At 41.6% G+C, this 23,267-nt stretch overlaps 1 protein-coding gene and 1 pseudogene across 13 annotated transcripts in view; one reads left to right on the top strand and one right to left on the bottom strand.

Moving 5' to 3' along the window:
* Nucleotides 1-23,267, bottom strand: part of Inpp4b (inositol polyphosphate-4-phosphatase type II B) — a 757,204-nt gene that overhangs the window by 92,469 nt on the left and 641,468 nt on the right. For all 13 annotated transcript variants that reach the window (XM_075976561.1, XM_075976565.1, XM_075976570.1 and 10 more), the window contains one exon: nt 9,094-9,259. In XM_075976561.1, coding sequence (XP_075832676.1) covers nt 9,094-9,259 — 166 coding nt within the window. The remainder of the gene's footprint in view (nt 1-9,093; nt 9,260-23,267) is intronic.
* LOC142852685 (H/ACA ribonucleoprotein complex subunit 3 pseudogene) lies at nt 6,405-6,593 on the top strand (annotated as a pseudogene).

Below are 23,267 nucleotides of genomic sequence, written 5' to 3'. Positions count from 1 at the left end.
TCCTCAGACTGAGAATGCACTTCACTTGGCTTTTATGTTTTAATAATTTTAATCCTTAAACCTTGAGTTGTATTATAAAAATTTCTGATTTACTTGAAAACTCTTAAGAGATGGTAACTTCTGGCCTGCCCAGCCCATGTCCCACTGTGGAAAAAACATGCTGGACCAGAGTGGTGGCCACTTCTGAAGGGATTCACACTCCTAGTCTGTTCTGGTTTCCATTTGCTCCCTGCTTTCCTTCTCGTTTTTCTTCATGATGCCTTCGGGCCTCTGTGCTCACAAGCCCTACAGAAAGTGGAGCACCGTAACTGCCAGAAGCCAGTGCAAAATGAATCCTGGGGCTTTATTCAGAGCTGTACCAAACGTCCTCTTTTCATCCACAGTGGTGCTGTGGCTGACCTGCCACTATGGTTCCTACTTTTAATTTACTTTTTCATGTCGCCCTTCCTTGGGCATGGGGTGTGTGTGAGTACCGAGCCTCAAAGACCCCAGCCTGATCTTGACTCCACAGTAAATATAATTTCCCTTAGGCAAGTGGACATGTGAACTCCTTCTGGCTGGGTAATGGTGGACAGGCTGGACAGACACTGCCTGAGGCATCCACAGAAGAAGGCACGGTAGAACTCACGAGTCAGATCTCCACGCCCCGGGAACAGGCAACACTACCCCATCGGGCTTCACCAATAAAACAAACCCGTTATCAGCACCAGAAATTTCAGCCCAGCCGTCCAGCTCATTATCCCAGGGCCCTGAATTCTCTTTAAAGAAGAGCCAACTGCACTGACCCGATGTCGCCAGTTCAGGGAAAGCACACCACTGATGATGTCAAGCTTTGGCCTGTGCGAGGTGGAGCGGCAGCACCTTCAAGGGCTGGCAATGAAAAGCACAAGGTGAGTTCTGACTTCGAGGTATATCAGAATGGAGGATGAGACAGTGAGGAAGGAGAGCAGGCCGAAACCCTTCAACTAGACACATGGGAGTTAACAATCACGAGGGCTTGTAAAATAGGGGATGGCTTAGCGTAGCAAGTTACGCTGTCCTGTGACTAAGACAGCACCGTAAAGTGTCAAGGGCAAAGACACGGGAATAGAACTACTGGAACTTACACATTCCTTCCCCAAGAGATGTTCTAAGAACCCCAGATTCTTTCTGACTTAGAAAGCACTCCATCCATACTGGAATCAAATTTTGTGACTTAAGATGAATTGTTTAATCCCATCTATGAAATGAGGTTCAATGCCAAATCTGCCCCCACAGGATTTTCGTGAGTAAGGAGAGAAGAAAGAGACTTTGAAAGTGGGCTTTATCACACAGGCAAGCACAGTCTTTGAGTTGTGAGTGTGATTCTTATCAAGAGTCTTTGGACACTCAGGATTGACACCATGAAGCCTGGCAGGTTCTGTGACGTCACAGCTGCGCATGGCTCAATGAACACCCTCTACTACAGAAACTTTGCTGCCGATTCGAACATGCTCACACTCTGGTATATTAGGGCAGAAAATCCAGTTGCTTGGGATATTTGCTCTTTCCCAGAGCATACACACAGTGCATTTGAGAAAGGCGTTGAAATGAAGGCTGTGCAACAGCCGACTGAATGCACCACCCAAAGAACAAAGATGAACAAAAGTATCCAAACATACACAGTTGTTGGGCCTTGTGTCTCAGAACCTGTGCTCAGTTCTATTTTCCCATCATTTTTTACCAATGAATTCCATGACCAGCAAGGCAATGTGTATACAATGTGAGTAAGATCAGCCTGAGCGGGACAGTAGATATGACGGATGGAGACACAAGTCTTTACTAGAGAGCCATCTCAGAAGTGTTTCATAGTGCAGTCATGTGGACATCTATCTCTGCAGCAGCATCAGGAGAGGTCATCTTAATCCCCTGAAGACCCTAACATTTCACAGTATCTAGCATAGAGTGGTGCTTCAATGGCGTTTAAGTCTCACAAAAATCCGAAATGCCTACGCCAATCCGTATTACTCCTAATAAAAGGCAGCTGACGAAGCAGATGCTATGGGTTTAAATATCATTGAAATCAGCAGTAACTAGAGTAGGAGGTGATTCCCTATATTGCTCTGGAGTTACCAGAGGCCGGTGTGTCACTGCGCGATTCTAGGGAAAGTCAAGACAAATGAGCAAAGGCTTTGAGAAAAGTAACTATGCAGGGAGGCCTTGCGTCTGCTCCTTTGAAAGATGCCGTCCCCAAAAGTGCGACCCAAACAGGACATGATGGTTGTTTGCAGATACAATTTGGGCTTAATGTGGAAAAGGAAAATAAAATTGCGTTTATTGAAAAGAGCTGCATCTGGGCCAGTGGGCAGGATTAAAGGAAGCATATTTGGAGTGCACTGCACTAGGAAGCAAATTGGTGTTTCCTGTAACCACAGCTGTGCTTTTGCAGTCTAGGCTGGAATTGGCAGGGACGCTGTAGGTAAGCTTCTTAATATAATTCAGGAGGCTTAATTACATAATCGTTAAGTCCACATCAAAATCTAAGAGTTTAATATTCACTGATTTAATCTTTGCAGCCTCAATTTATTATGAAATAGAAGGCATGTGGTGCTATGCAGAGAGCAGCTGTCCATAATTGTGTTTATGTGGACCAGAAATAAAGGGCAATCTGTGTTCGTTAAACACACACACATAGATGTAGACACGCATACATAGATATAGACACACATACATAGATGTAGACACGCACACATAGATGTAGACATGCACACATAGATGTAGACACGCATACATAGATGTAGACATGCACACATAGATGTAGACACGCATACATAGATATAGACACGCACACATAGATGTAGACATGCACACATAGATGTAGACACGCATACATAGATATAGACACGCACACATAGATGTAGACACGCATACATAGATGTAGACACGCATACAAACATATGCACACATACAAACGTATGCACACATACAAATTCACACACACATACATATATGCATAGCACTCGTTTATAGGCACAAGACAAACTCAACACACTCACACAAATGGATACATACATACATAACACCCATATACTGCACATGCATACATGTTTACATACAAATACACACACACATGCTTATACTCACACACATAAAGATACAAACATTTGGAAACTCTATTTCATTATTTTAATCTAAGCAGCAGAGAAGGTTTTACTTCCTTTAGTGCTATTTTTAATCATGATGAAAGAAATGTATAAAGCATGTCAAAGATCTATCTTAAAGCCCTTAAGCAAACAATGCGGCCAAAAGTCCACACAGTGCAAATGCGAAATAGCATTACCATGCTAACCCACTGTTAAATGAAAAAAAAAATCAACGCAGAGAAAGAAATGTGTACAATTTGAAGAGGAACATAGGAAAAGGATGCGTGTACTGGCACCTTAGGCGACTATCAGAATAGCATACATACATGAACACATGCATACATTGTATATAATGAAGCAAAACACATACAAATTAAAGTTAGAATAAAAAATGAAGCAGGAAATAAAATGGAATCCAGTAAGAGTTTGATTAGCACTGTGAAACTGAAAAAATATAACAGAGCCAGGTAATAATGGTGCAAGCCTTTAATTCCAGCACTCGGGAGGCAGAGGCAGGTGGATCTCTGTGAGTTAAAATCCAGCTTGTTCTACAGAGCTAGTTTCAGGACTATTACATGGAGAAAGCCTGTCTCAAAAAGCCAATATATCTATCTATGTTATTTGTAGATATATATCTACATATAATATATTATATATGCATAATGTAGATCATAATATAAAGAACAATCAAAACATGTTACATAATGAAATTCTGCAACAGTTTAAAAGTATTTGCAGAATCTAATTTATAAGGACAAGAAGGGGAGTCACTCAGCATGAGGAAATGAGTCACCGCCAGGTCGGGAGGTGACTCTGATGGAGAAAGCACTCGCCAGCAAGGCTGAGGACCCGAGTCTGACCCGGGATCCATTAGTGGAAGGGGGGATCAGCGCTCTCCGGGCTACCTTCTGACCTCCGCAGTGTGCCATGCACAGCCTTACACAGCACCAAGAAATAAATACATGTGGAGCATACTGACTTTGTGAAAATGTCAGATGGTATTTGTCATATCACACATACAATAAATAGTAGATGATGGAAATCACTCGGTTTGTTGTAAGGAACAGAAACATAAGTTTTCTTCTACAGCTAGTAGATCAAGATAAATACGATAGTATTGAACAAACTGATTTCATTATTAAGAGTATGTCGTGAAGATAGTATAGACTCATGCATTTTACACTATTAAACTTCCCACCTAATCAAAATATAACTTTTTAAAACCAAATATGGCATGGAATCAGAAAGGCAAAGGTGTGTTTTGGAGAGCACCTGCGTTAGCACAGTAGATTCAGGATCTATTGTGACAGGAAAATGTTTCTGTAGACCAAGGGGTGGATTCCAGTTAAAGCAGCAAGAGCCCTTGGAGAATGTCTGAACCTAGGGCTGTGGCAAGGAGCTAAAGACACTTCCAGTTGCTGGATATACAATGATGTGAGCCCAAAATAAATGGTAATGGTATTAGGTTATAAAATAAAATAAAAAGAAGTACGTATGTGTCCACAGTGATAAAAATGATGAGTTGCATAAGCAGTGCCTGGGAAGAGGGGGAATATTATAACATTCTCCACTCTTAGCAGTCTAACTTAAATAAGAATAGCCATGAAGTTAACAAACTAAATATTCAAAGACTCTTGTTTGTTAACTGTAGCATTAATATAATAAATTAATATCTAAAAAAGCAATTTCCATTTTGCCAAATTAGTTTACAATCATTAAAAATCTCATTTCCGTGAAACATTTATGGGAGAAGACTGATATGTAAGACATAAAAGCATACATTTTATTCATGACGTCTATTCCAGCTTATTTGAAGAACATACTGTAAGTGTGTGGATGCTATATCCAGTTGAAATAAAATTAAAAAGCATTTGCAAGTCTATCTACTGGTTTAAACAAACCTTGTGATGTATTACCTTTGCTCTTATGATTCATATATATATATATATATATATATATATATATATATATATATATATGCATTGGCTCATATATCAAATATCCCTTATCATAATAATTTGCACTACAGCATGAACCCAATATATAAGTTTACTTGACGGTTTTTTTAAAATTGATTTTGGTTCAAAAAACATTATGGGTGTGAAGAGGAAATAGACAAGATCTCATGAGAAAATTGGGAGTGTGGGCAGAAGAGGAGGGGGAGGGGAAAAGGGAAAGGGAAGGAGAATATGAGAGAACAGGATGATTGAGATAGGGAAAGGACAGAGGGTGGAAGCAAGGAAAGAGATATCTTGATTGGGGCAACCATTATGGGGCCAGTGAGATACCTGGTACTAAGAAAATCCCCAGGAATCTCCAAGGATGACCCAGCTAAGACCACAAGCAATAGTGGAGTGCGTGGTTGAACTGGCCTTCCTGTAATCAAGTTGGTGACTATCTTAGCTGTCATCATAGAACCTTCATCCAGCAACTGATGGAAGCAGATGCAGAGATCCACAGCTAAGCACTGGGCCGAGCTCTCAGACTCCAGCTGAAGAGAGGGAGGAACAATAACATTGAGCAAAGGGGGTCATGCCCATGATGCGGAAACTCAGAAAAACAGTTGACCTGAACTAGTGGGATCTCACTGACTCCAGAGTAACAGCTGGGAAACATGCATAGGACCAAACTAGGCCCTCTGAATGTGGGTAACAGTTGTGTGACTTGGGCAGTCTACGGAGCCACTGGCAGTAAGACCAGGATTTACCTCTTGGGCATGAACTGGCTTTTTGGAGCCCGTTCCCTACGGAAGGATACTTTTCTTGCCTAGATGTAGTGGGGAGGGTCTTGGTCCTGCCTCAACTGGTGTGACAGACTTTGTTGACTCCCCAAGGAAGGCCTCACCCTCTCTGAGGAGTGGATGGGGGTAGGGTGGGGGAGAAGGTGGTGGGAACGGGAGGAGGGGAAGGAATGGGAACTGGGATTGATACGTGAAATGAGAAAAGATTGTTTTAAAAATAAATCTAAAAGGAAAAAAGAAAAAACAAAACAATAAAAAACAATTATGTGTTTTTGTACCATTTTGTTTTATGTGACAACAGTCAGTGTAGAAACTGATAGAGCTATCTGCCATCCATCAATGAGAAAGACTATAAATTAATAAAAGGTAAAGATATTTTTAATCAACTGACTTAACTAATTATTGTTCTAGGTAAGCAGTATCACCTTAATTTATTAAGTATTCTTAAGCACAGAATTACTTTCAAGACTCATATTATGTTTAATAGCAATGGCTTACTTAAAACATTCTCCCTGGGCATAAGGGACTGACTGCAGACAGGTTGGTGTCTTCCTTCTGAAGTGCAGTCATGTTTCTCCAGTATTACCTCAAAGAACAGGGAGATCTCATCTATACGTTAAAGAAATTTCACCCTATGGGACAATAGACTTGCTCGGTTCTCCCCTGACGACAAGTACTCAAGACACCGAATCACCATCAAGAAATGCTTCAAGGTGCTCATGACCCAGCAACCGCGCCCTGTTGTTCTCTGAGAGCTCGCCAATTTCACCTGTTGCCCGCCCCCAGGCCGATTATCAGTAACCAAATGCATCAATCCGTGAGCAGTGACGCCTGCCTTCCCGTAATGTTTGGAATCCCATCTCACCACGTGATTGAGTCTATAGTAGTGGGCATCTCACGTAAAAGGAACAATCTTAACTTTGTTTTTCATGCTTTGAATTAATGCCAGGTTATTAAAGATAGAAAGACTTGAAAGTTCAAAAAAAATTTCCCTGTCTGCTGTTGTCCAGAAGTTAAAATGTTAATAAAATATTTAACTTTGAAATTATTGATCATATCCTTTATTAAACAACTTCACATTATACTTTAAATTGTAACATCTAGGAAATTTTATAACACACAAAATAATGTAAAATGAAATATCTATACGATAAAGTAAAAAGAAAAATATAAAAGTCAGTTAGTATAGTTGCACTACAACCGTCCATGAGTGGGAACAGATTGATAATCTACTATAATTTTTAATTTTATATGTACAGGTGTTTTGCCATCGTGTATGTTTACATGCCTGGTGCTGCTAGAGGCAAGAAGAGGGAGTCCTTCCCTGGAAAGAGAATCAGGGCTGTGAGCTGCCATTTGGGTACTGCCATTTGTGAGAACCGAAGCCAGGTCCTCTGGAAGAGGAGTCACCTCTCCAGCCCCACTTCACTTCTGAAAAGTGCAGCTTCAGTCTGGGAACATTGTCCCAGTGTGACACAAGATGTGAACAAGTTGCGTCATCTCACAGATTTCAGAACTGTGTCTTCATCATTGGGCTGTTTGGAGGTTTCAAAATAGAGCACAATTGGATATCTCTTATTTCTGCTCAAATTAATCTGCACTGAAAATCCCCCAAGAAACACTTGATTCATTCCGTCTCTCTCTGTGATTGCTGGAGTCTACTAACCAATCCCGTTTTCTAGAGCACAACTACCTCCGCCTCATACTTGCTAGCCACTGCAGGTCCAGCTGGAGAAAGTTGAATGGTATTATTTTTTAACACAGAGTTATGACAAGTTTCCGTTGTGATTCATGTGAAATTTAAGACTTACTCTATTCATTAACATTAAAAATTAATACAGTATTTTTAAGTAAGGAAATTTCTACAGGGCAGGAATGAGCATAAAGAGCATTGCCTGTTCACTTATGTGGGTACACAAACCAGGAAGATGGGCCATCTACGTAGGACAACTCTGGAAGTCTATTATTTCCAATATAATTTAGGAAGGAGTCTATCATCAATCATGTGAGGAAACATGGAATTTTCCAATTATTTCTCTTATTATTTGAGATTATAATATAATTAAATTGTTGTCCCCTCCCTTTTCTTCTTTCCAAAGCCTCCCATGTGCCCTTCTGTGCTCTCTTTCAATCTTTTAATTTTATAAAAGTTCATTCATACTTTGTTGAGACTCCTTTAAAAAAAAAGAATAGATTTTAGGAGTCTGTGTTAGAGAAATGCCTTTTAATTCCCTCTAAACACAAGATACGCAGAAAAATGCTAGTTCGATTATAATGGAATTACTGATGTCAATAATACATGCAATATCGTTTTGTTCTTGTTAATATTAATAGATTAACCACACAAATAGGGAAACAATTGATGAAGACATGAATATTGTTAAAATGTGCATCATACTTGCTAGCCAAGATATCAGTATGGCAAACATTTGGATGCAGTTACTTGTCATTTATGATCTATCTATCCATCCATCTTCTATCTATTGAGTTGTCAATTTCTATTCTTTGCTCTTAGAGTCTGTCTATACATTCTTCTATGCATACACATATACAGCTCCATGAGTTTGTGCATGTATGTGTGTGTCTTTGTGTACCTGCCTGCATGAAAATATAGCACTCGGAGATGACAACAAAATAGTGTTCAGAACTGAACCTTCTTTTGTCTTAGGAGAACTAAGAAGAGGTCCTCAGACAAATGTAAAAGTCCTGTATCGTGCTGCAGTCTGTTCAGGAACAGTGAGAAGTGCCCAGTTCCGAAGGATCTGAGAGTTAAAACACGTGGCTGACTATCGTTTGGGACCTTGTAAACGTAGGTGAGACTGTATCACACCGTACAGCAGGGCTTCTCAACCTTCCTAAGGTGCGACCCTGTGATACAGTAGCTCATACTGTGGGGACCCGAATGATAGAATTATTTTGGCTGCTACTTCATAACTGCAATCTTCTACTGTTATGAATCATAATATAAATATCAGTGTTTCCCAATGGTCTTTTGAGGTTCAAACCCCACAGGTTGAGAACCACTGCTCCAAAGGATGCCCTGGTCCTCTTTCAAGAAGCTTATGTACTAAAAGGAAAAAAAAAGGAAGATGGCAGGCAGCCCTGCGGTCACAAATATCCTCCCACCATCCACACCCGAGCACTGTGAAGTCCTGTCTCCAGATCTTTCACCTCTGTCTCCTCTATATCTCATCCAATCAGTTTTCTCATTCCCTTTACTCAGTCAATGATTGGTGGAAAAGGGCTTCTTACCCTTTGGGTGAGATGTGATGGAATCCTCTAGGGAAGGCTCCGTGTCTCCATCTTGACCACTGCTGCCTCCGGGACCACCTCCGTTGTGACCGTCTCTCTCAATCAGTTTGTCCACGGTAGCGATAATGCAGTTGAGGCTCTTCCCCACGTTGGCCCACACCCGATCCTGAAGACAGCATGGTTGTCACTACAGACTTTACTGCTAAATCATCACATTAGCCAGCTTAGAGAAGCAGCCAGAGGCACAGTCAGCAGAGTGTGGACAGGCTGCAATATTCTCACTATTTGGGGCACATTTCAGGTTCATGAAAATCTATTTTCTCCTGAAGATCAAGGTTAAATTTCATTAATTCTTTAGTTAATATAATATGTTTGAAACAATAACATGCTATACAATATTAATCAGTAATTGAACATAAATTGTGACATTTTGCTAGATACATGCCATTTTTATCCACACACTAAAAAAAAAAGATACAATAATATTTTAAAGAAAAGCTATCACATCAGAAACTGTCCATCTTTTTTATTTTTATTTTTTTTTGAGACATCAAGGTTTCTCTGTATAGCTCTGGCTGTTCTGGAACTTGCTCTGTAGACCATGCTGGCCTCTAACTCAAAGATCTGCCTACCTTTCTGTCTCCAAAGTGCTGGAATTAAAGGTGTGTGCCATCATTGCCTGGCAAGTTCTCTCATCCTATGCCACCAACATTCACTTCTAGAATTTGTTTGTTTGCCTAACCTAAAAGTCTGTTGCCGGTACAGATAAACCTCCCTTCCCCCATTCTCAACACATTTCTGACAACCAGATCCTTAGATCTTCTGATTTTCACACATGTGGTGTACCGTGACTACCCAACTCATAGCTGAGATCATCTGTGCCACCGTCCATGTGGTGTACCGTGACTACACAACTCACAGCTGAGATCATCCGTGCCGCCATTCCGTGTAGTACACCGCGGCTACACAGCTCACAGCTGACATCATCTGTGCCGCTATTCCGTGTAGTACACCGCAGCTACACAGCTCACAGCTGACATCATCTGTGCCACCGTTCCGTGTAGTACACCGCAGCTACACAGCTCACAGCTGACTCATCCGTGCCGCCGTTCCGTGTAGTACACCGCAGCTACACAGCTCACAGCTGACATCATCTGTGCCGCCGTTCCGTGTAGTACACCACGGCTACACAGCTCACAGCTGACATCATCTGTGCCGCCGTTCCGTGTAGAATACCACGGCTACACAGCTCACAGCTGACATCATCTGTGCCGCCGTTCCGTGTAGTACACCGCAGCTACACAGCTCACAGCTGACATCATCTGTGCCGCCGTTCCGTGTAGTACACCGCAGCTACACAGCTCGTGCCATTTTTCCTTTCCTGGGAAAGAGCTCATGTCTCTAAGGAACCTCTTTGCACTGGTGTCCCAAGTTATGACAAGCTTGTTCTTTTTTAATTCATTGATTCATAAAAACTGCATTAAATTTTAAATAAATGTTTTAAGCACAGTCGCTTTGATAGAGGAGACCAGTCTCCCTTTTTAGTATTCTTCTTACATAAGCCGGGCACATAACTTAGGCACCCACTCTGTCTCTCTATGTGGATAGGAATCAAGTAGATTTGAGGCGCTCTCCATGCAGACAGGAGTCTTTCAGTTGCTCCCTTCTCTAAGGCAGAGCTTATCAGTCACTTTAGCACACGGCTAAATAAAGCAACTACTGAGTAGTAGCATACCATCACTGGCTTATACATTCTCCCATAAGTGTGTATTTTCCATCTAAGGTAATTCTGTGAACAAACAGATTTGAAAGAGGGCAAATCTATGAAGGAAAAACCTAGAGCTGAATTTACATTATTTGACTGTTATCTTATAAAAGTTAAACCGAGGAGTCTGTCCAAGTGGGTTAGGTATACAGTTGCTCTGTTTAGCTGAGGAAGTACCAGCATTTTCTATTAAAAAGAGACGTTCAAAGTAAGAAAGCTAATTTTGAGGATTTACACAACACATAAATGTGGGACTCTGGGCAAAGCCCCTCATTTCTGCGGATGCGCTTGTCACCTACAATGTGGGACCCTAATTCTTTGCTCCACCTCCTTCACCATGGTGCCATCTGAGCCAACTGTGCTCCGCGCCTTGTGTGGAAGTGTTCAGGGGAAATCATTACAATTTAGCAGGCCCACTTCCAGCCCAGCCCGGTTTTCCTCAGTGAGTCAAGCTTGCTTGCTTTCACCCTGCAATTTCGCCCGTCAAGTATGCTATTAATCACAAATAATCATAACAATCTTTCCCCAAGAGGCAAATCTTTCCTTCAAGGCCCGGAGAGGACTTCCCCTCACAGGGAAATTAAGACGCTAATCACATCTGTGGATTACATCATCCTCTGCATGCTGCCTGGGGAAATGAGGCACAGGTGCCTTTTAGCTGGGACAGAGCTCAAGTATGCAAGAAATACTGGGCAAAAAAAGTGAGAAGCTGGAAGGCTGGGCTCCCTTCAGCTTTAAATTTGGTGGAGAATCTACCTTCCAACCATAGTGCCTTACTGAGTGACCTATGACCTTTACTCTAAACACATCTTTACTGCTACCACCCGCTTTATCTGTAAAGTGATAAAACAGGAAGAGTGCTTGGACTTCCCACAGGGCAGGGCACCCTGACTTCTCTTAGGTCTGGAAAGCGAGGGGGAGGGGAGTGGGGAGAGTGGGAGGGAAATGGGAGGATGGGAGGAGGTGGAAATTTTTAATAAATAAAATTTTTTTTTTAAAAAAAGAAAAGAGTGGAAAAATTCTCTAGCTGAGCCTAAATTTTCAGATTAGCTTTGCATGGAAGACAAGTTTTCAGTTCTCTTTCGGCTGCTGGTGTTGAAGGAAGCTTAGGTTTTTATCCTAGAGGCTCTTAGCTGCTTTTTTTTTTTTTAATGCAAAGGAATACCAGAGATGACTCATTTTGGTTTTAATTCCATCTCTGAAGAGCCAGAAGGGAGAGATTTTTAGGTGATTTTTTTATCCACATCTCTAGATGAGTCTCCATTTGCATAGCCCAAGATTACAAGATTCCGCTGATAGAGTACAGGACTCCAGTTGCAAGCAAAGGCACCGGTTTTGGCCTGGGGAGCACAGTGAGGCTTGTTCACTGACCCGGGCCCTCAGGAACGCAGCAATTGCGACAAGCAGAAGGCCCACATGTCGGTATTCTCGTTCAGAGGACGCTTCCCGAGAATGAGAGATGAGTGACCTCTTCTGCAGCCCGTAGACGTAATGAGTGGAGGATCATTCTTGTATGAGCACAGCAGCGAACCCTGAGCAGATACATTCCATTCCATCTGTGGAAGGGCATGCCGCCGCACTGAAAGCGGAGAACTGCCCTGTTCCTCACTGTCTCCTCTTTTATGGCCTCTGAAGATTCAAAGTGCTGATTTGTGCCTGCCTTTAAGGCTAGCCTGTAATTCTTTGAGAGTTCTGCTTTCACTCTATAGTGCGGGAACTATCCTTCAGCAGATTTTAGAGGTAAGGAAAAAGGGAGAAAAGGTAGAAGGAAACAAGATGGGGGTTATAGTGTCTACATTTCTCTAGCATCTATACACTAGATAATTTCACCTTCAAAAACCACAAAATCAGTACCTATTTTTGACTCAGTTTTCTGAGAGAGATGAGTTTAGGTAAGAGAGAAATAATAACATTCAGTATTGGAGTGGAAGAAATGAACTAGAGCTTCATTTCTCTTGACTCCAAAGAGTTGATTCCTCCAAAGAGTTGATGATGGCGCACCACACCACATGCCAGATAGGACAGAGTCAGGAGGAGAGGATTCCATGCAGGCTCAGAGAGACAAATGCCATTTCACAGTGGTAAACTAAGCCTTCAAGTATCTGAGATCAGACACGAGACCAATAGAAGCTATAGTAAAACACATCCAACCAAAAGAACATGGCAATCACATGAACCTGTTAGCCTGACACAAAAGGAGCCGTGGTCGCAGGATTGAACAAGACACTTTTAACAACTGTCTGTTTGTCCACTTCGACAAACATAAGTGGCTTGGCTAGCAGAGGAAGAGGATGGGTTCCAGGTCCATTTCACAAGTGGAGTACACACAAGAGCATGTAGTACAGGGAGGAAAGATTCGATTATGAGGCCACTGCAGTCCATCATTTTGGAAGCAGGATACTAAAGACTTACTGGTTAAATTCTGGAAAGGCAACCTTGTGTATATAAGTTCCCTCCTAAAGGAGCCCATTCCTTTAGATCTGGAAACACACATAGAAGACAATGAACAACAAGCACATCTTCTTATTCAGATGGTTGTTGCTGTGCCAGTCTATGGGCGAGGCTCATGAGTTCATACTGCTGACGTGATTGGGCCCTAGACCTTCCTTTTCTCTATTGCAATCACACTGGACATTTCTCCAGGTTGAAGAAAGGCTTGCTAGCAGTCAGTGAGAAGATACAGGAAGCCCAGAGATGTGGCATTAATCCACATCTCTATCCTTTTCGGGCCAGAGGTGCTAAACTAAACTTGAATTCTGCATGGCTCTCCTATACCCAGACAGGTTTTAAAACAACCATCAGACATATAGCTTGAAAGGCCATTCCCTAGAAGTAGCAATGATTTCCCTAATAAGAAGCAACAGAAGGTTGGTAGTTTGCAGGTTAACCCTTACTACATGGAGCCTGAATGTTAGCTGATGTCCTCAACCTTGATGCAGACTTCAGGATTCCCCTTCTCCAGGGAGGTGAAGTAGATGCCAACCTTTTCCAGCCACTAAGGCCACAAAACAAGATGGATGCTATGGCAAAACTGACTCCACTCTGAGTCTAGGCCTTCATTTATTTGTGGGTTAGGATGTAAGCAACTGTAAAGTCAGACCCAGTGGCATAGCTGGGAAAGTTTGATAGATGCAGTAGGGGAGCATACAGCTGCCAGAGTGAGCCACGAGGGTCGAAAGCAAGAGGACTACTCAGCATCCCAAACACTACGGACCCTGGGTCACCAGGAGACAGTCGGGATCAATCATGAACTTTGAAAAGATAGCTCAGTAATCCTTAGATGATCAACTTCTATGAGGCCAAATTTTTGATCAGCAACAATGCAATAACTCAACCAGAACAGATGTGGATGTCCAAAGCCTCTCTGTCTCTCTCTCTGTGCCTGTTTTTCTCTCTGTCTGTCTATCTGTCTGTCTTTCTCTCTCTCTGTGCCTGTTTGTCTCTCTGTCTGTCTGTCTCTCTCTGTCTCTGTCTCTGTTTCTCTCTCTCTCTCTCTCTCTCTCTCTCTCTCTATATATATATATATATATATATATATATATATGAATAATTTCTTGTTGGCTATAACTCATTTTTAAGGTCTTTGATTAGAAACACCCAGTGAACTAACGAGGTCAATCTTATTTTCAACTCATCCTCGGATTAAGTGGGGACTACTTAAGATTAAACATGTTCCCTAACACTAGAAATCTCTGCTCCTTCTATGGATTGGAAGGTCTTCTCTATAAATCTTAATTTAGACTATTAGTTAAAATGAGTTGCACATAAAATGTTCTATAGGGCAACCGGCACATACAGGGCCCAGACACTAACAGCACAATAAGTCCACTATAAATACTAAGACTCATGGCATTCATCGCAACCAGGAGAAATTTTGTGGCTTTGTCTCTTTTACATCTTCCTGTTTTACTTCAACTCAGCTGCTGGTGAAAACCCTTTGTCACATCCCAGCAACCAAGCTGAGCTTGCATTCATTCCTGACCTTATCCCAAGTTGCAGGCTCTGCTCACCCTAACGGCCTCAGCAAGCCACTATTTGGCAAGTGATGACCTCTCCATATTCATTCTTCCTGTACAATCCTTGCCCAGTCCCATAGTCAGGAAGAAGTTAGGCTCAGCCATGAGTACTGCACTCAACTTCATCCATTGCTACGAGTATTTCATCACTCTTGATCAACTGTAGGCTTAGTGCCAGAGCCAGCGCTGTACAGTGTCAGCTGGAGCCACTTGGATAGCCAGGAAGACAGAGATGATTCTTGTTTCTCCTTAATCATCAAGGAAAACACTTTAGCTAAGGCTACCATCCTTGCTATCATCAAAACATCCCGTTAAAGTAGATCAACACATTTCTCTCAGGCACCTGTTCTGTGCTAGGTCAGTATTAAACAAGCAAGATATGGAGGAAACTCTGGAGGAAGCAACATTTCTATTGTGAAGCATTCTGAGTCTTATGTCCACTGGTGATACAGGAATGATTTAACTTTTTTGTTTGTTTTGGTTTTTGAGACATTTTCTCTGTGTAGTCCTGGCTGCCCTAGAACTCTCGCTGTAGACCCTGATGCCCTCAAAATCAGAGACCCCCAGGCTCTGCCTCTGGGACTAAAGGTGTGTGTCATCACTCCCCAGATCAATGATTTTAACTTTTCACTGAAAGTCGCACATTCCCTACATATGTGAGTACTGCTATGCATGCACACAATTGTCAACACCTGTTTTTACTGGTTATTGCTTTTAATTAAATGTATACTAATATAACCAGTCAACTCTTTGTGTACAGCTCAGCATTTCCTTTACTTACTCATTTGGAGCATCAAAATTTTCCACTTTGAAAAAGGTCTCATTTTTTTTTCTTATAGAACATATCAATGTCCAAAGGCATGTGGGTTGGAGGTATTAATAAATTTCTAAGGTGTACAAGTTCAGATCAATACAGTCATCAATATAAGGGATATTAGACTGGGAATTGGAATAATTTGGAAAGTGTTCCCAAAGATATGGTGATATTCAGCATAAAACACCAATGAAGAAACCACCATTGCTAAATTTAATAGAATAAAACAGCTCTGCTAAAACTCAGGTTAGGTTGCAGGACAACCAGTCATTGCTTTGGTCGATCCATCCAATCAGCCTTTCCCACATCAGCACAGAAGACTATCTTAGATTGGATGTATCAAACCCCAGGTTAAGTGCCATAAAGCAGGGACTGAAGGTGAAAGTATTAATTGTAGGTTGGGAAAATGTAGCTGTGGGCAGGGTTTCATGAATATGCATGTACATAAAGTTCTCATCAGGGGTTTCTTTTCTGTAATAGAACATTTGTGCATTTTAATGGACAGCCATGAACTTTGCTTAATCGCCTTTTGTAGGCCTGAACCACAGAAAAGTATTCCAGGCACATATCTCCTGGGGGAAATGGACTGGAGAAGTTCAGGAATGCTTCCCATCCATCAAGGAAACAGATGACAGACTACACTCAGTTGCCACGTGGGGACCAACTGGCAAAACTCCCTTCATCTCTTCTCTGCCCTTTCTGATGCTTAGACCAACTGATTGAAAAGACTTCATTGTTCTTCTAGATTATTATCCCCCCCCCCTTTATTTAGTCGTTCATACACTGTATCCTGACTGTGGTTTCTCTGCCCTCCACCCCCGCCAGTCTCACCACACACCTCCCCTCTCCCCCAGATCCACCGCTTGTCCTCTTCCACTCACAAGCAGCAGACCTCCCAGGGAAGAGTGCTTTATAACACGCAAAGTGTGTTGAAACAGTCAATGAGGAGGAACACGCAAAAACCTTTCTTTGTTGTTACTTAGTTTTCCCTAATGCTATAAAAGAATCAATAAAACAGGTTGTAAAACCAAATGAGTATAAAAATGAATTCATTGGAATAGTCTGATAAGGAGCAGTTATGACTCAAGCTCTTAATAACCATAGTAACTCATCTTTTTAGATAAATAACTGAAATATAGATCATTAAATGATAGAAATAGTTCATATTAGACTATATAATTCAGTGATCTTTGCTTTTTTTCTTTAAAATTGATATATTTTCTTATTTTTTAAAAAGGAAACATGAAGTATTTTAATAGGGTCAATGTTTTGCTGTTTTTTAAGCAAAATTAAGGTCTATATGGGGAAAAATAAAACTGTTTTTCCATATCAATGTTTCTGCTACTAATCTGTTAATGGAAATTGATATTTAAAAATATACAGTATTATAGAAATCATAAAAATTTTATCAGCTTAAGAAAAGGTGACTTCAAATCCTGAGTAAATATAATGTCCAGCATTCTGCCTAATTGCTCATTACTGTCTCATGTTGGCACACACTGGGATCAAATGCATCACATAACTGTAACAGCCCACTCTCTGTCCTAAAACAACAATGCACCTGACCTGGACCATAGAACTCTGAGGAAGTGTTCCTTGTTAACTGCGAAACTGAACTTTACACCCAACACAACTACCCTGTCATGTGTTGGAACGGCCCCTTTTTAATCACTGCAAGATCCACAAGACCAAATTATTATTTAATGTGGCTTAGGTACAAAGAGGGAAAATATTGGACAAGGGAATAAGTTTCTTTGAATGTATTATCTACTTCAAATGGCTAATTTAAAAAAATCAGAAATTTGTGTTCTTCTGAGGAAGACCAAACAAAATTAAAACTGCTGCCATTAATTTATAGGAGATTCGGTTTCTCATGTTCTTTGGTTTTAGACCCTCTGATGGAGAGCTCTTCAAGTTCTCCTGCTCTCTGCTGAGAGATGATTGGTCACTAGAGTGCTAAAGAGAGGGGAATACGCACCCTAGTCAGGAATAACTGGAAGACAGCTAGGATAGTCAGTTTGGTATTGGAACATAAATAAAAATCAAGACTGCACTTTGGAAATCAGTATGGCAACTTCCCAGAAAATTGGGAATCAATCTACCTCAAAACCAAGTGATACCTGGGCATATGCCCAAACATGCTAAATCATACCACAAGGACAGTTGCTCAAATATGTTCATAGCAGCATTATTTGTAATAGCCAGAACCTGGAAACACCTAGATACCTCTCAGCAGAAAAATAGATAAAGAATATGTGGTACATTTACACAAAGGAATATTATTCAGCTCTCAAAAAAGGGACATCATGGATTTTGGAGGCAAATGAATGGATATAGAAAAAATTCATTCTGAGTGAGGTAAGCCAGACTCAGAAAGACAAACACAGTATGTACTCACTCATAAGTAGATACTGGAAAAAGATAACCAGATACAATACACAGCTCCAGAGAAGCTAGACAACATGGAGGACCCTAAGAAGGACACATGGATTGCTTGGGGAAGGGGAAAAAGCTGAGATCTCCTGGGTAAACTGAGGCCTGGGGGAGATAGAGAGAAGGGGATTGGGGGATGAGAACAGCATGGCACAGGATGATCGAATTGGGGAGGGACAGAGTGGGAGAGCAATGGAAGAGATAGCTTGATAGAGGGAGCCACTATGCAGTTAAGGAGAAGCTTGGTGCTAGGGAAACTCCCAGGAATCCGCAAGGATGGTTCCAGCTAAGACTCTTAGCAATAGTGGAGAGGTATCTGAACTGGCCTTCTCCGGTAATCAGATTGGTGAATACCCTGTCATCATAGAGCCTTCATCCAGTAACTGATGGAAACAGATGCAGAGATTCACAGCTAAGCACCGGCCTGAGCTTTGGGAGTCCAGTTGAAGAGAGGGAGCAGGGATTATATGAGCAAGAGGCAGTCAAGGCCATGATGGGGGAACCTACAGAGACAGCTGAACCCAGCTCGTGGAAACTCATGAACTCTAGACCAACAGTGGTGGAGCATTTATGGGACTGAACAAGGCCCTTTGCAAGCGGGTGGCAGTTGTTGAGCTTGGTCTGTGTGAGGGGCACATGGCAGTGGGACCAGGATCTATCCCTGGTGCACAAACTGGCTTTTTGGAGCCCATTCCCTATGGTGGCATGCCTTGCTCAGCCTTGATACAGCGGGGAGAGCCTTGGTCCTGCTTCAACTTAATGTGCCACACTTTGTTGACTCCCTGTGAGAGGTCTTATTACCCTTTCAGAAGAGTGGATGGGGGTGAGTTGAGGGGGAGGCAGGGAGAGAGAGGGGAAGCAAGAGGAGGAGTGAAAGGGGGAACTGTAGTTGGTGTGCAAAATGAATAAAAAATTAAAAATTAAAAGAATCAAGGCTGTCCCACTTCAGCAGCTGGCACTCTACCCCCACATACAGGAAGCACTAAGTACACTGTACACTGGGTAGTTAAAAGGGAAAAGCACATGAAGGATGGAAAGGTGAGGCGGGGAATAGAAAAGAAACCGAAGGTGAGGAAATGGGAGGTGGGTTTGATCAAAGCACATTACCTAACTGCAAGAATTGTAAATACAGAAATGGAACTTTCAGAAAACTTCATCCTGACTAATGGCAGCCTGGTTCAGACATTAAATATGAGCTGTGGGATCTCAAATAAGGCACGGATGGAATAACTGGGGGCTTTTCACTATTTGGAGAATAAAAAAATTTAAATGAATTAATTATTTCTAATACAGAACAATATAATAGATATAAGTAGATAACTACATGAAATTCAAATATTATATTCTCAAATTGAGAAGATAAACAAGTAACACTTTGAAGGCTGATTTTAAAGAAATTAATTCATTGTGTAACTGTGTATTGATCACCAGTGGTAGATAAGCTGTTTTGCCAACACTGATAATACAGTAGTGAACAAGAGATTGAATCTTCTTTTAGAAGTTTATAAAGCACATGAACAATATAAAAAAGAGAAATAAGAACAGCTTGCTGTAATTTGGAACTCCGTAGGCCTTGTGCGCATGGAATCCCAGACTAATCATTAAAACAAGATCATTTAGACTTGAAAATGTGTGTAAGTAAATGCATACACACACATATGCACAGTTGTCTGACAAAGCCTTCAGAAGTGTGTGGCATTTTTCAGTGTATGGAGGACTCATTAGGCCGGTAAGCTACGGGGGACCACTGCTGAAGAGGCTCAGAGGTTAGCTAGTGTCAGGCCGACTACAGGGATTAACTGCCTCTATGGAAAGAAGAGGAGTTAATTCCTCTTATTAATATCAGGTCAATGGTCTCAGATAACATAACTCTAGCTAGTTTGAGTATGGAACAAAACCTCTTTTGAATATCAATTTGCATAGGTATCAGTGTGTTTACATGGAGTCTGAACTGTCCCCATGGCAGCCCTGGAGATGAGGCGAGCCTGCAGACTGCTACTGCTTCCTGAACAGTCAGTAGGTTTTTACAAGCATCTATTCTCACCTCCACTGCTTAGGGCACTTTAAATTTATCAGCACTCCGACAATCTTAAACATCTGTACTTGTCCCAGACATTACCAGACAAGATCACAATGCAGTGTTTTATAAGCGCCCTATAAGAAAGTCATTCATAGAAATCTGAATCCAAAGCACAGTATTTGGCATCACTGAGTTACAGAGAAGCCTGAATTTATTTTCAGGTTATATATATGGACCTGATTAATGGGATATTTGATATAAATATTGCTATGAATTCGACTATAAATTAAACATGACAGTTGTTTTCTTTATGTGAGCGTAAGTGCATTTATCTTAATACAGAAAAGAAAATGTACTCTAGCTTAGAAAAGATTAGAATTTGCTTGTTTATGAAATCAGGTTTATGACTCATTTTAAACTTTGTATTTACTGGCTATATATGAACAACATTTCCACATACAAATGCAAGGCCTTGTAATATGCTGACGCATGAATGCATTGCCTAAAGCTTAAGTCAGGTTAAAATACACACTCTCTTAAACCTCAGTTATTTCCTTTATGGTGAAAACTTGCACATTCATATTGTTTGGAATGTGCAGTGTGAATCACTGTTTTCCACAGACCCCTTCTCAGGAGCAGCACACTGGAGCTTCTTGCTCCTGGAGTAAACACCAATTTATGGGTATAACTTGAAGCAGAAATCAGTTGGGTAATTTGAATGCTAAAATATGATTCAATTTGAAATGATAGTTTAGGGTATTTCCAATAATAAGAACAGTTTTGCCAGTTGTGTGCCCTGCTAGAGCGGATCAGAATTTAAAGTATGATAAGATCAGCTTTTAAACAATTTATTTGACTAGGAATGGCCAGATTTGGCTCCAAAATCCCCAGGGTCGTAATGCTGGAATTAAACCGCATCACTGTAGAGAATAGTGTAATTACTGAAGCCACAGAATCTGGGACGGCCTAATAGTTTGGTCAGATGATGTGCTTTCATATTCTGGACAAACTAATCTTGGGATCCCAGCTGCTGGAAGCATCTGCTCGAGAAGGGCACACAGAGAAATGCAGTATGTCACCTTCCCTGGCTGGGCAGTGAAGGAGGATGTGCTAGTCAATTCCCTGGCACAGATCGTCATAAAATCCCAACGATTCCTATGTCATCTTCCCTGGCTGGGAAGGATGTGCTAGTCAATTCCCTGGCGCAGATCGTCATAAAATCCCAACGATTCCTATGTCATCTTCCCTGGCTGGGAAGGATGTGCTAGTCAATTCCCTGGCATAGATCGTCATAAAATCCCAACGATTCCATCGGGGTCTCATTGTTTACTGACTTTTTAGGAAAAGAAACCTGTAGAGCTTGCAATCATTTAATAACTAAAGTGTAGCAGGTAGCAGGCGTGTTTGGCGTCACCGGTGTCAACCTCTGTCCCTTCTACACGATAGCGATCATCCGTGCTCACGTCATCATCTTTTCCCAACGGAGCCTCCGAAAGATGTGGGCTTAACAGAGATTCTCTTTCATGACTACAAAGCAAAAGCTGTTAGATGCATAAAAATGGACTCAAAAAGAATTACTAAGATGTATTGACTTCCCATATGTTCACTGTAAGAAATGTAGGCTTCGAGCTAAGTTGTCGTCGCGGTGAATGACTGAGAAACAGGCTTTCCAGCAAATGGACCTGAATGGCTTTACATTCAAATCTAGACCAACTTTCGTCATCAGAGAGCATCTTCATACGTCATTGAAACCCGGTTACACTCGTTTAAAACTTTCAGAATTTGACTGTATTAGTAATCAATACTGATACTTTTCTAACAGCTAATTAAGGAATGTGATACGGCGAGTGTCTGATCCAAATCAGGCACCAGAACTATCTCTAAAGATGTTTCGAAAGCTTGCATCTTCTTCAGGTTGACTCCATTGGACGGAGGTGAAGAACATTTTGAAAATAATATATTAAGTGGCTACTGTGACTGCTGAGGGTTTTTTTTTTTGAGATTAAATCCCTTGGCAGAGGGATCTTTTTAGTAGAAAGCAATTGCTGAGGAAAACCTGTGGGAATGCCATATGACCTTCACAATAATGATTTACAGACCAAGATAAAATATTTGGAGGAGAGGGAGTTTACTGAGCAGGAGTTTCCTTCTAACTGTGTTCAACTCAGGCGAACTATTTCTATGATTTCAAGAAATAGTGGCTTCAGAAGGGACCTCCCAAGATGTGCAAGGATATAGAGGCATCCAGACCTATCATGCTCACAATGAAAACCAAGAGAAACGTGGAAAGCACTTTACAGCCTGTGGAAACAATCAACATGCCTTTGCCTTTCCCAGAGAGCGGTCTGTGGGAAGCAGAGACCTGTGCAGACCATTCGCTGGTTCCTCCACAAGGATGGAAACCCTGATTATTGTTCCAAATGTTGCTAAAATTGCACCCAGTCAGTGCGCAAGCTTTCTCCTTTCCCTTCTTCCATCTTCTCTAGGTCCTCCTCTAGCACAAGGCTCTCCTTTATGTGGAAAGGACAAGGGAACCCATCTAGTCCAGACCACCTCACCAAAGCTCTTTTAAGCCCTCTGTATGTCTCAGCTGAAGGGAACGCTTCTCCTAGGAGTCCTCAAATGAGAAGTGGGTCAATTTTTTATTCTGTGAGGGCCCAGTGCTGCCCAGCTCCACCTGAGCTTTCCAAATAATCATTTCCATTACAGGTAAGCCAAAATTTCAACAATTAAAAAAAAGAATAAATAAAATTAGTAATGATCTGATCTATCTCTGTGTTGTGCCTATAGCTACTACCTCTCTCCACAGAGCTCAAACACTCGGTTCCCTTCTTGGAAGGGCTTCTTCTGTTCCAATGCCCACCTCCAGAGAGGCTTTTGAATCCCCACTCGGACCTTCACACCCTTGCACTAGTCTCTATAGACCTTTAAGGCTGCGTTATACAATAGCCAGTTGTCTTTCCAGATTTCTGAATATGCTGTGGGCTCTAAGAAACCATAGGGTGTCCTCAGGGGCTCCCAGGGTGCAGTGTAGTGAACCCGGCAGCAGCAGAATGTCAATTCTGACTGAAGGGAAAGGCCCTCTCTAACCCTTCCTACTCAGTGATGTCTCTCCTTGGTGCTTCA

Source organism: Microtus pennsylvanicus, chromosome 6, assembly GCF_037038515.1.
Source record: "Microtus pennsylvanicus isolate mMicPen1 chromosome 6, mMicPen1.hap1, whole genome shotgun sequence".
In the NCBI taxonomy this organism is placed as follows: domain Eukaryota; kingdom Metazoa; phylum Chordata; class Mammalia; order Rodentia; family Cricetidae; genus Microtus; species Microtus pennsylvanicus.
The sequence above is the reverse complement of the archived record's forward strand: the minus strand, read 5'-3'. Positions and strand labels throughout refer to the sequence as shown.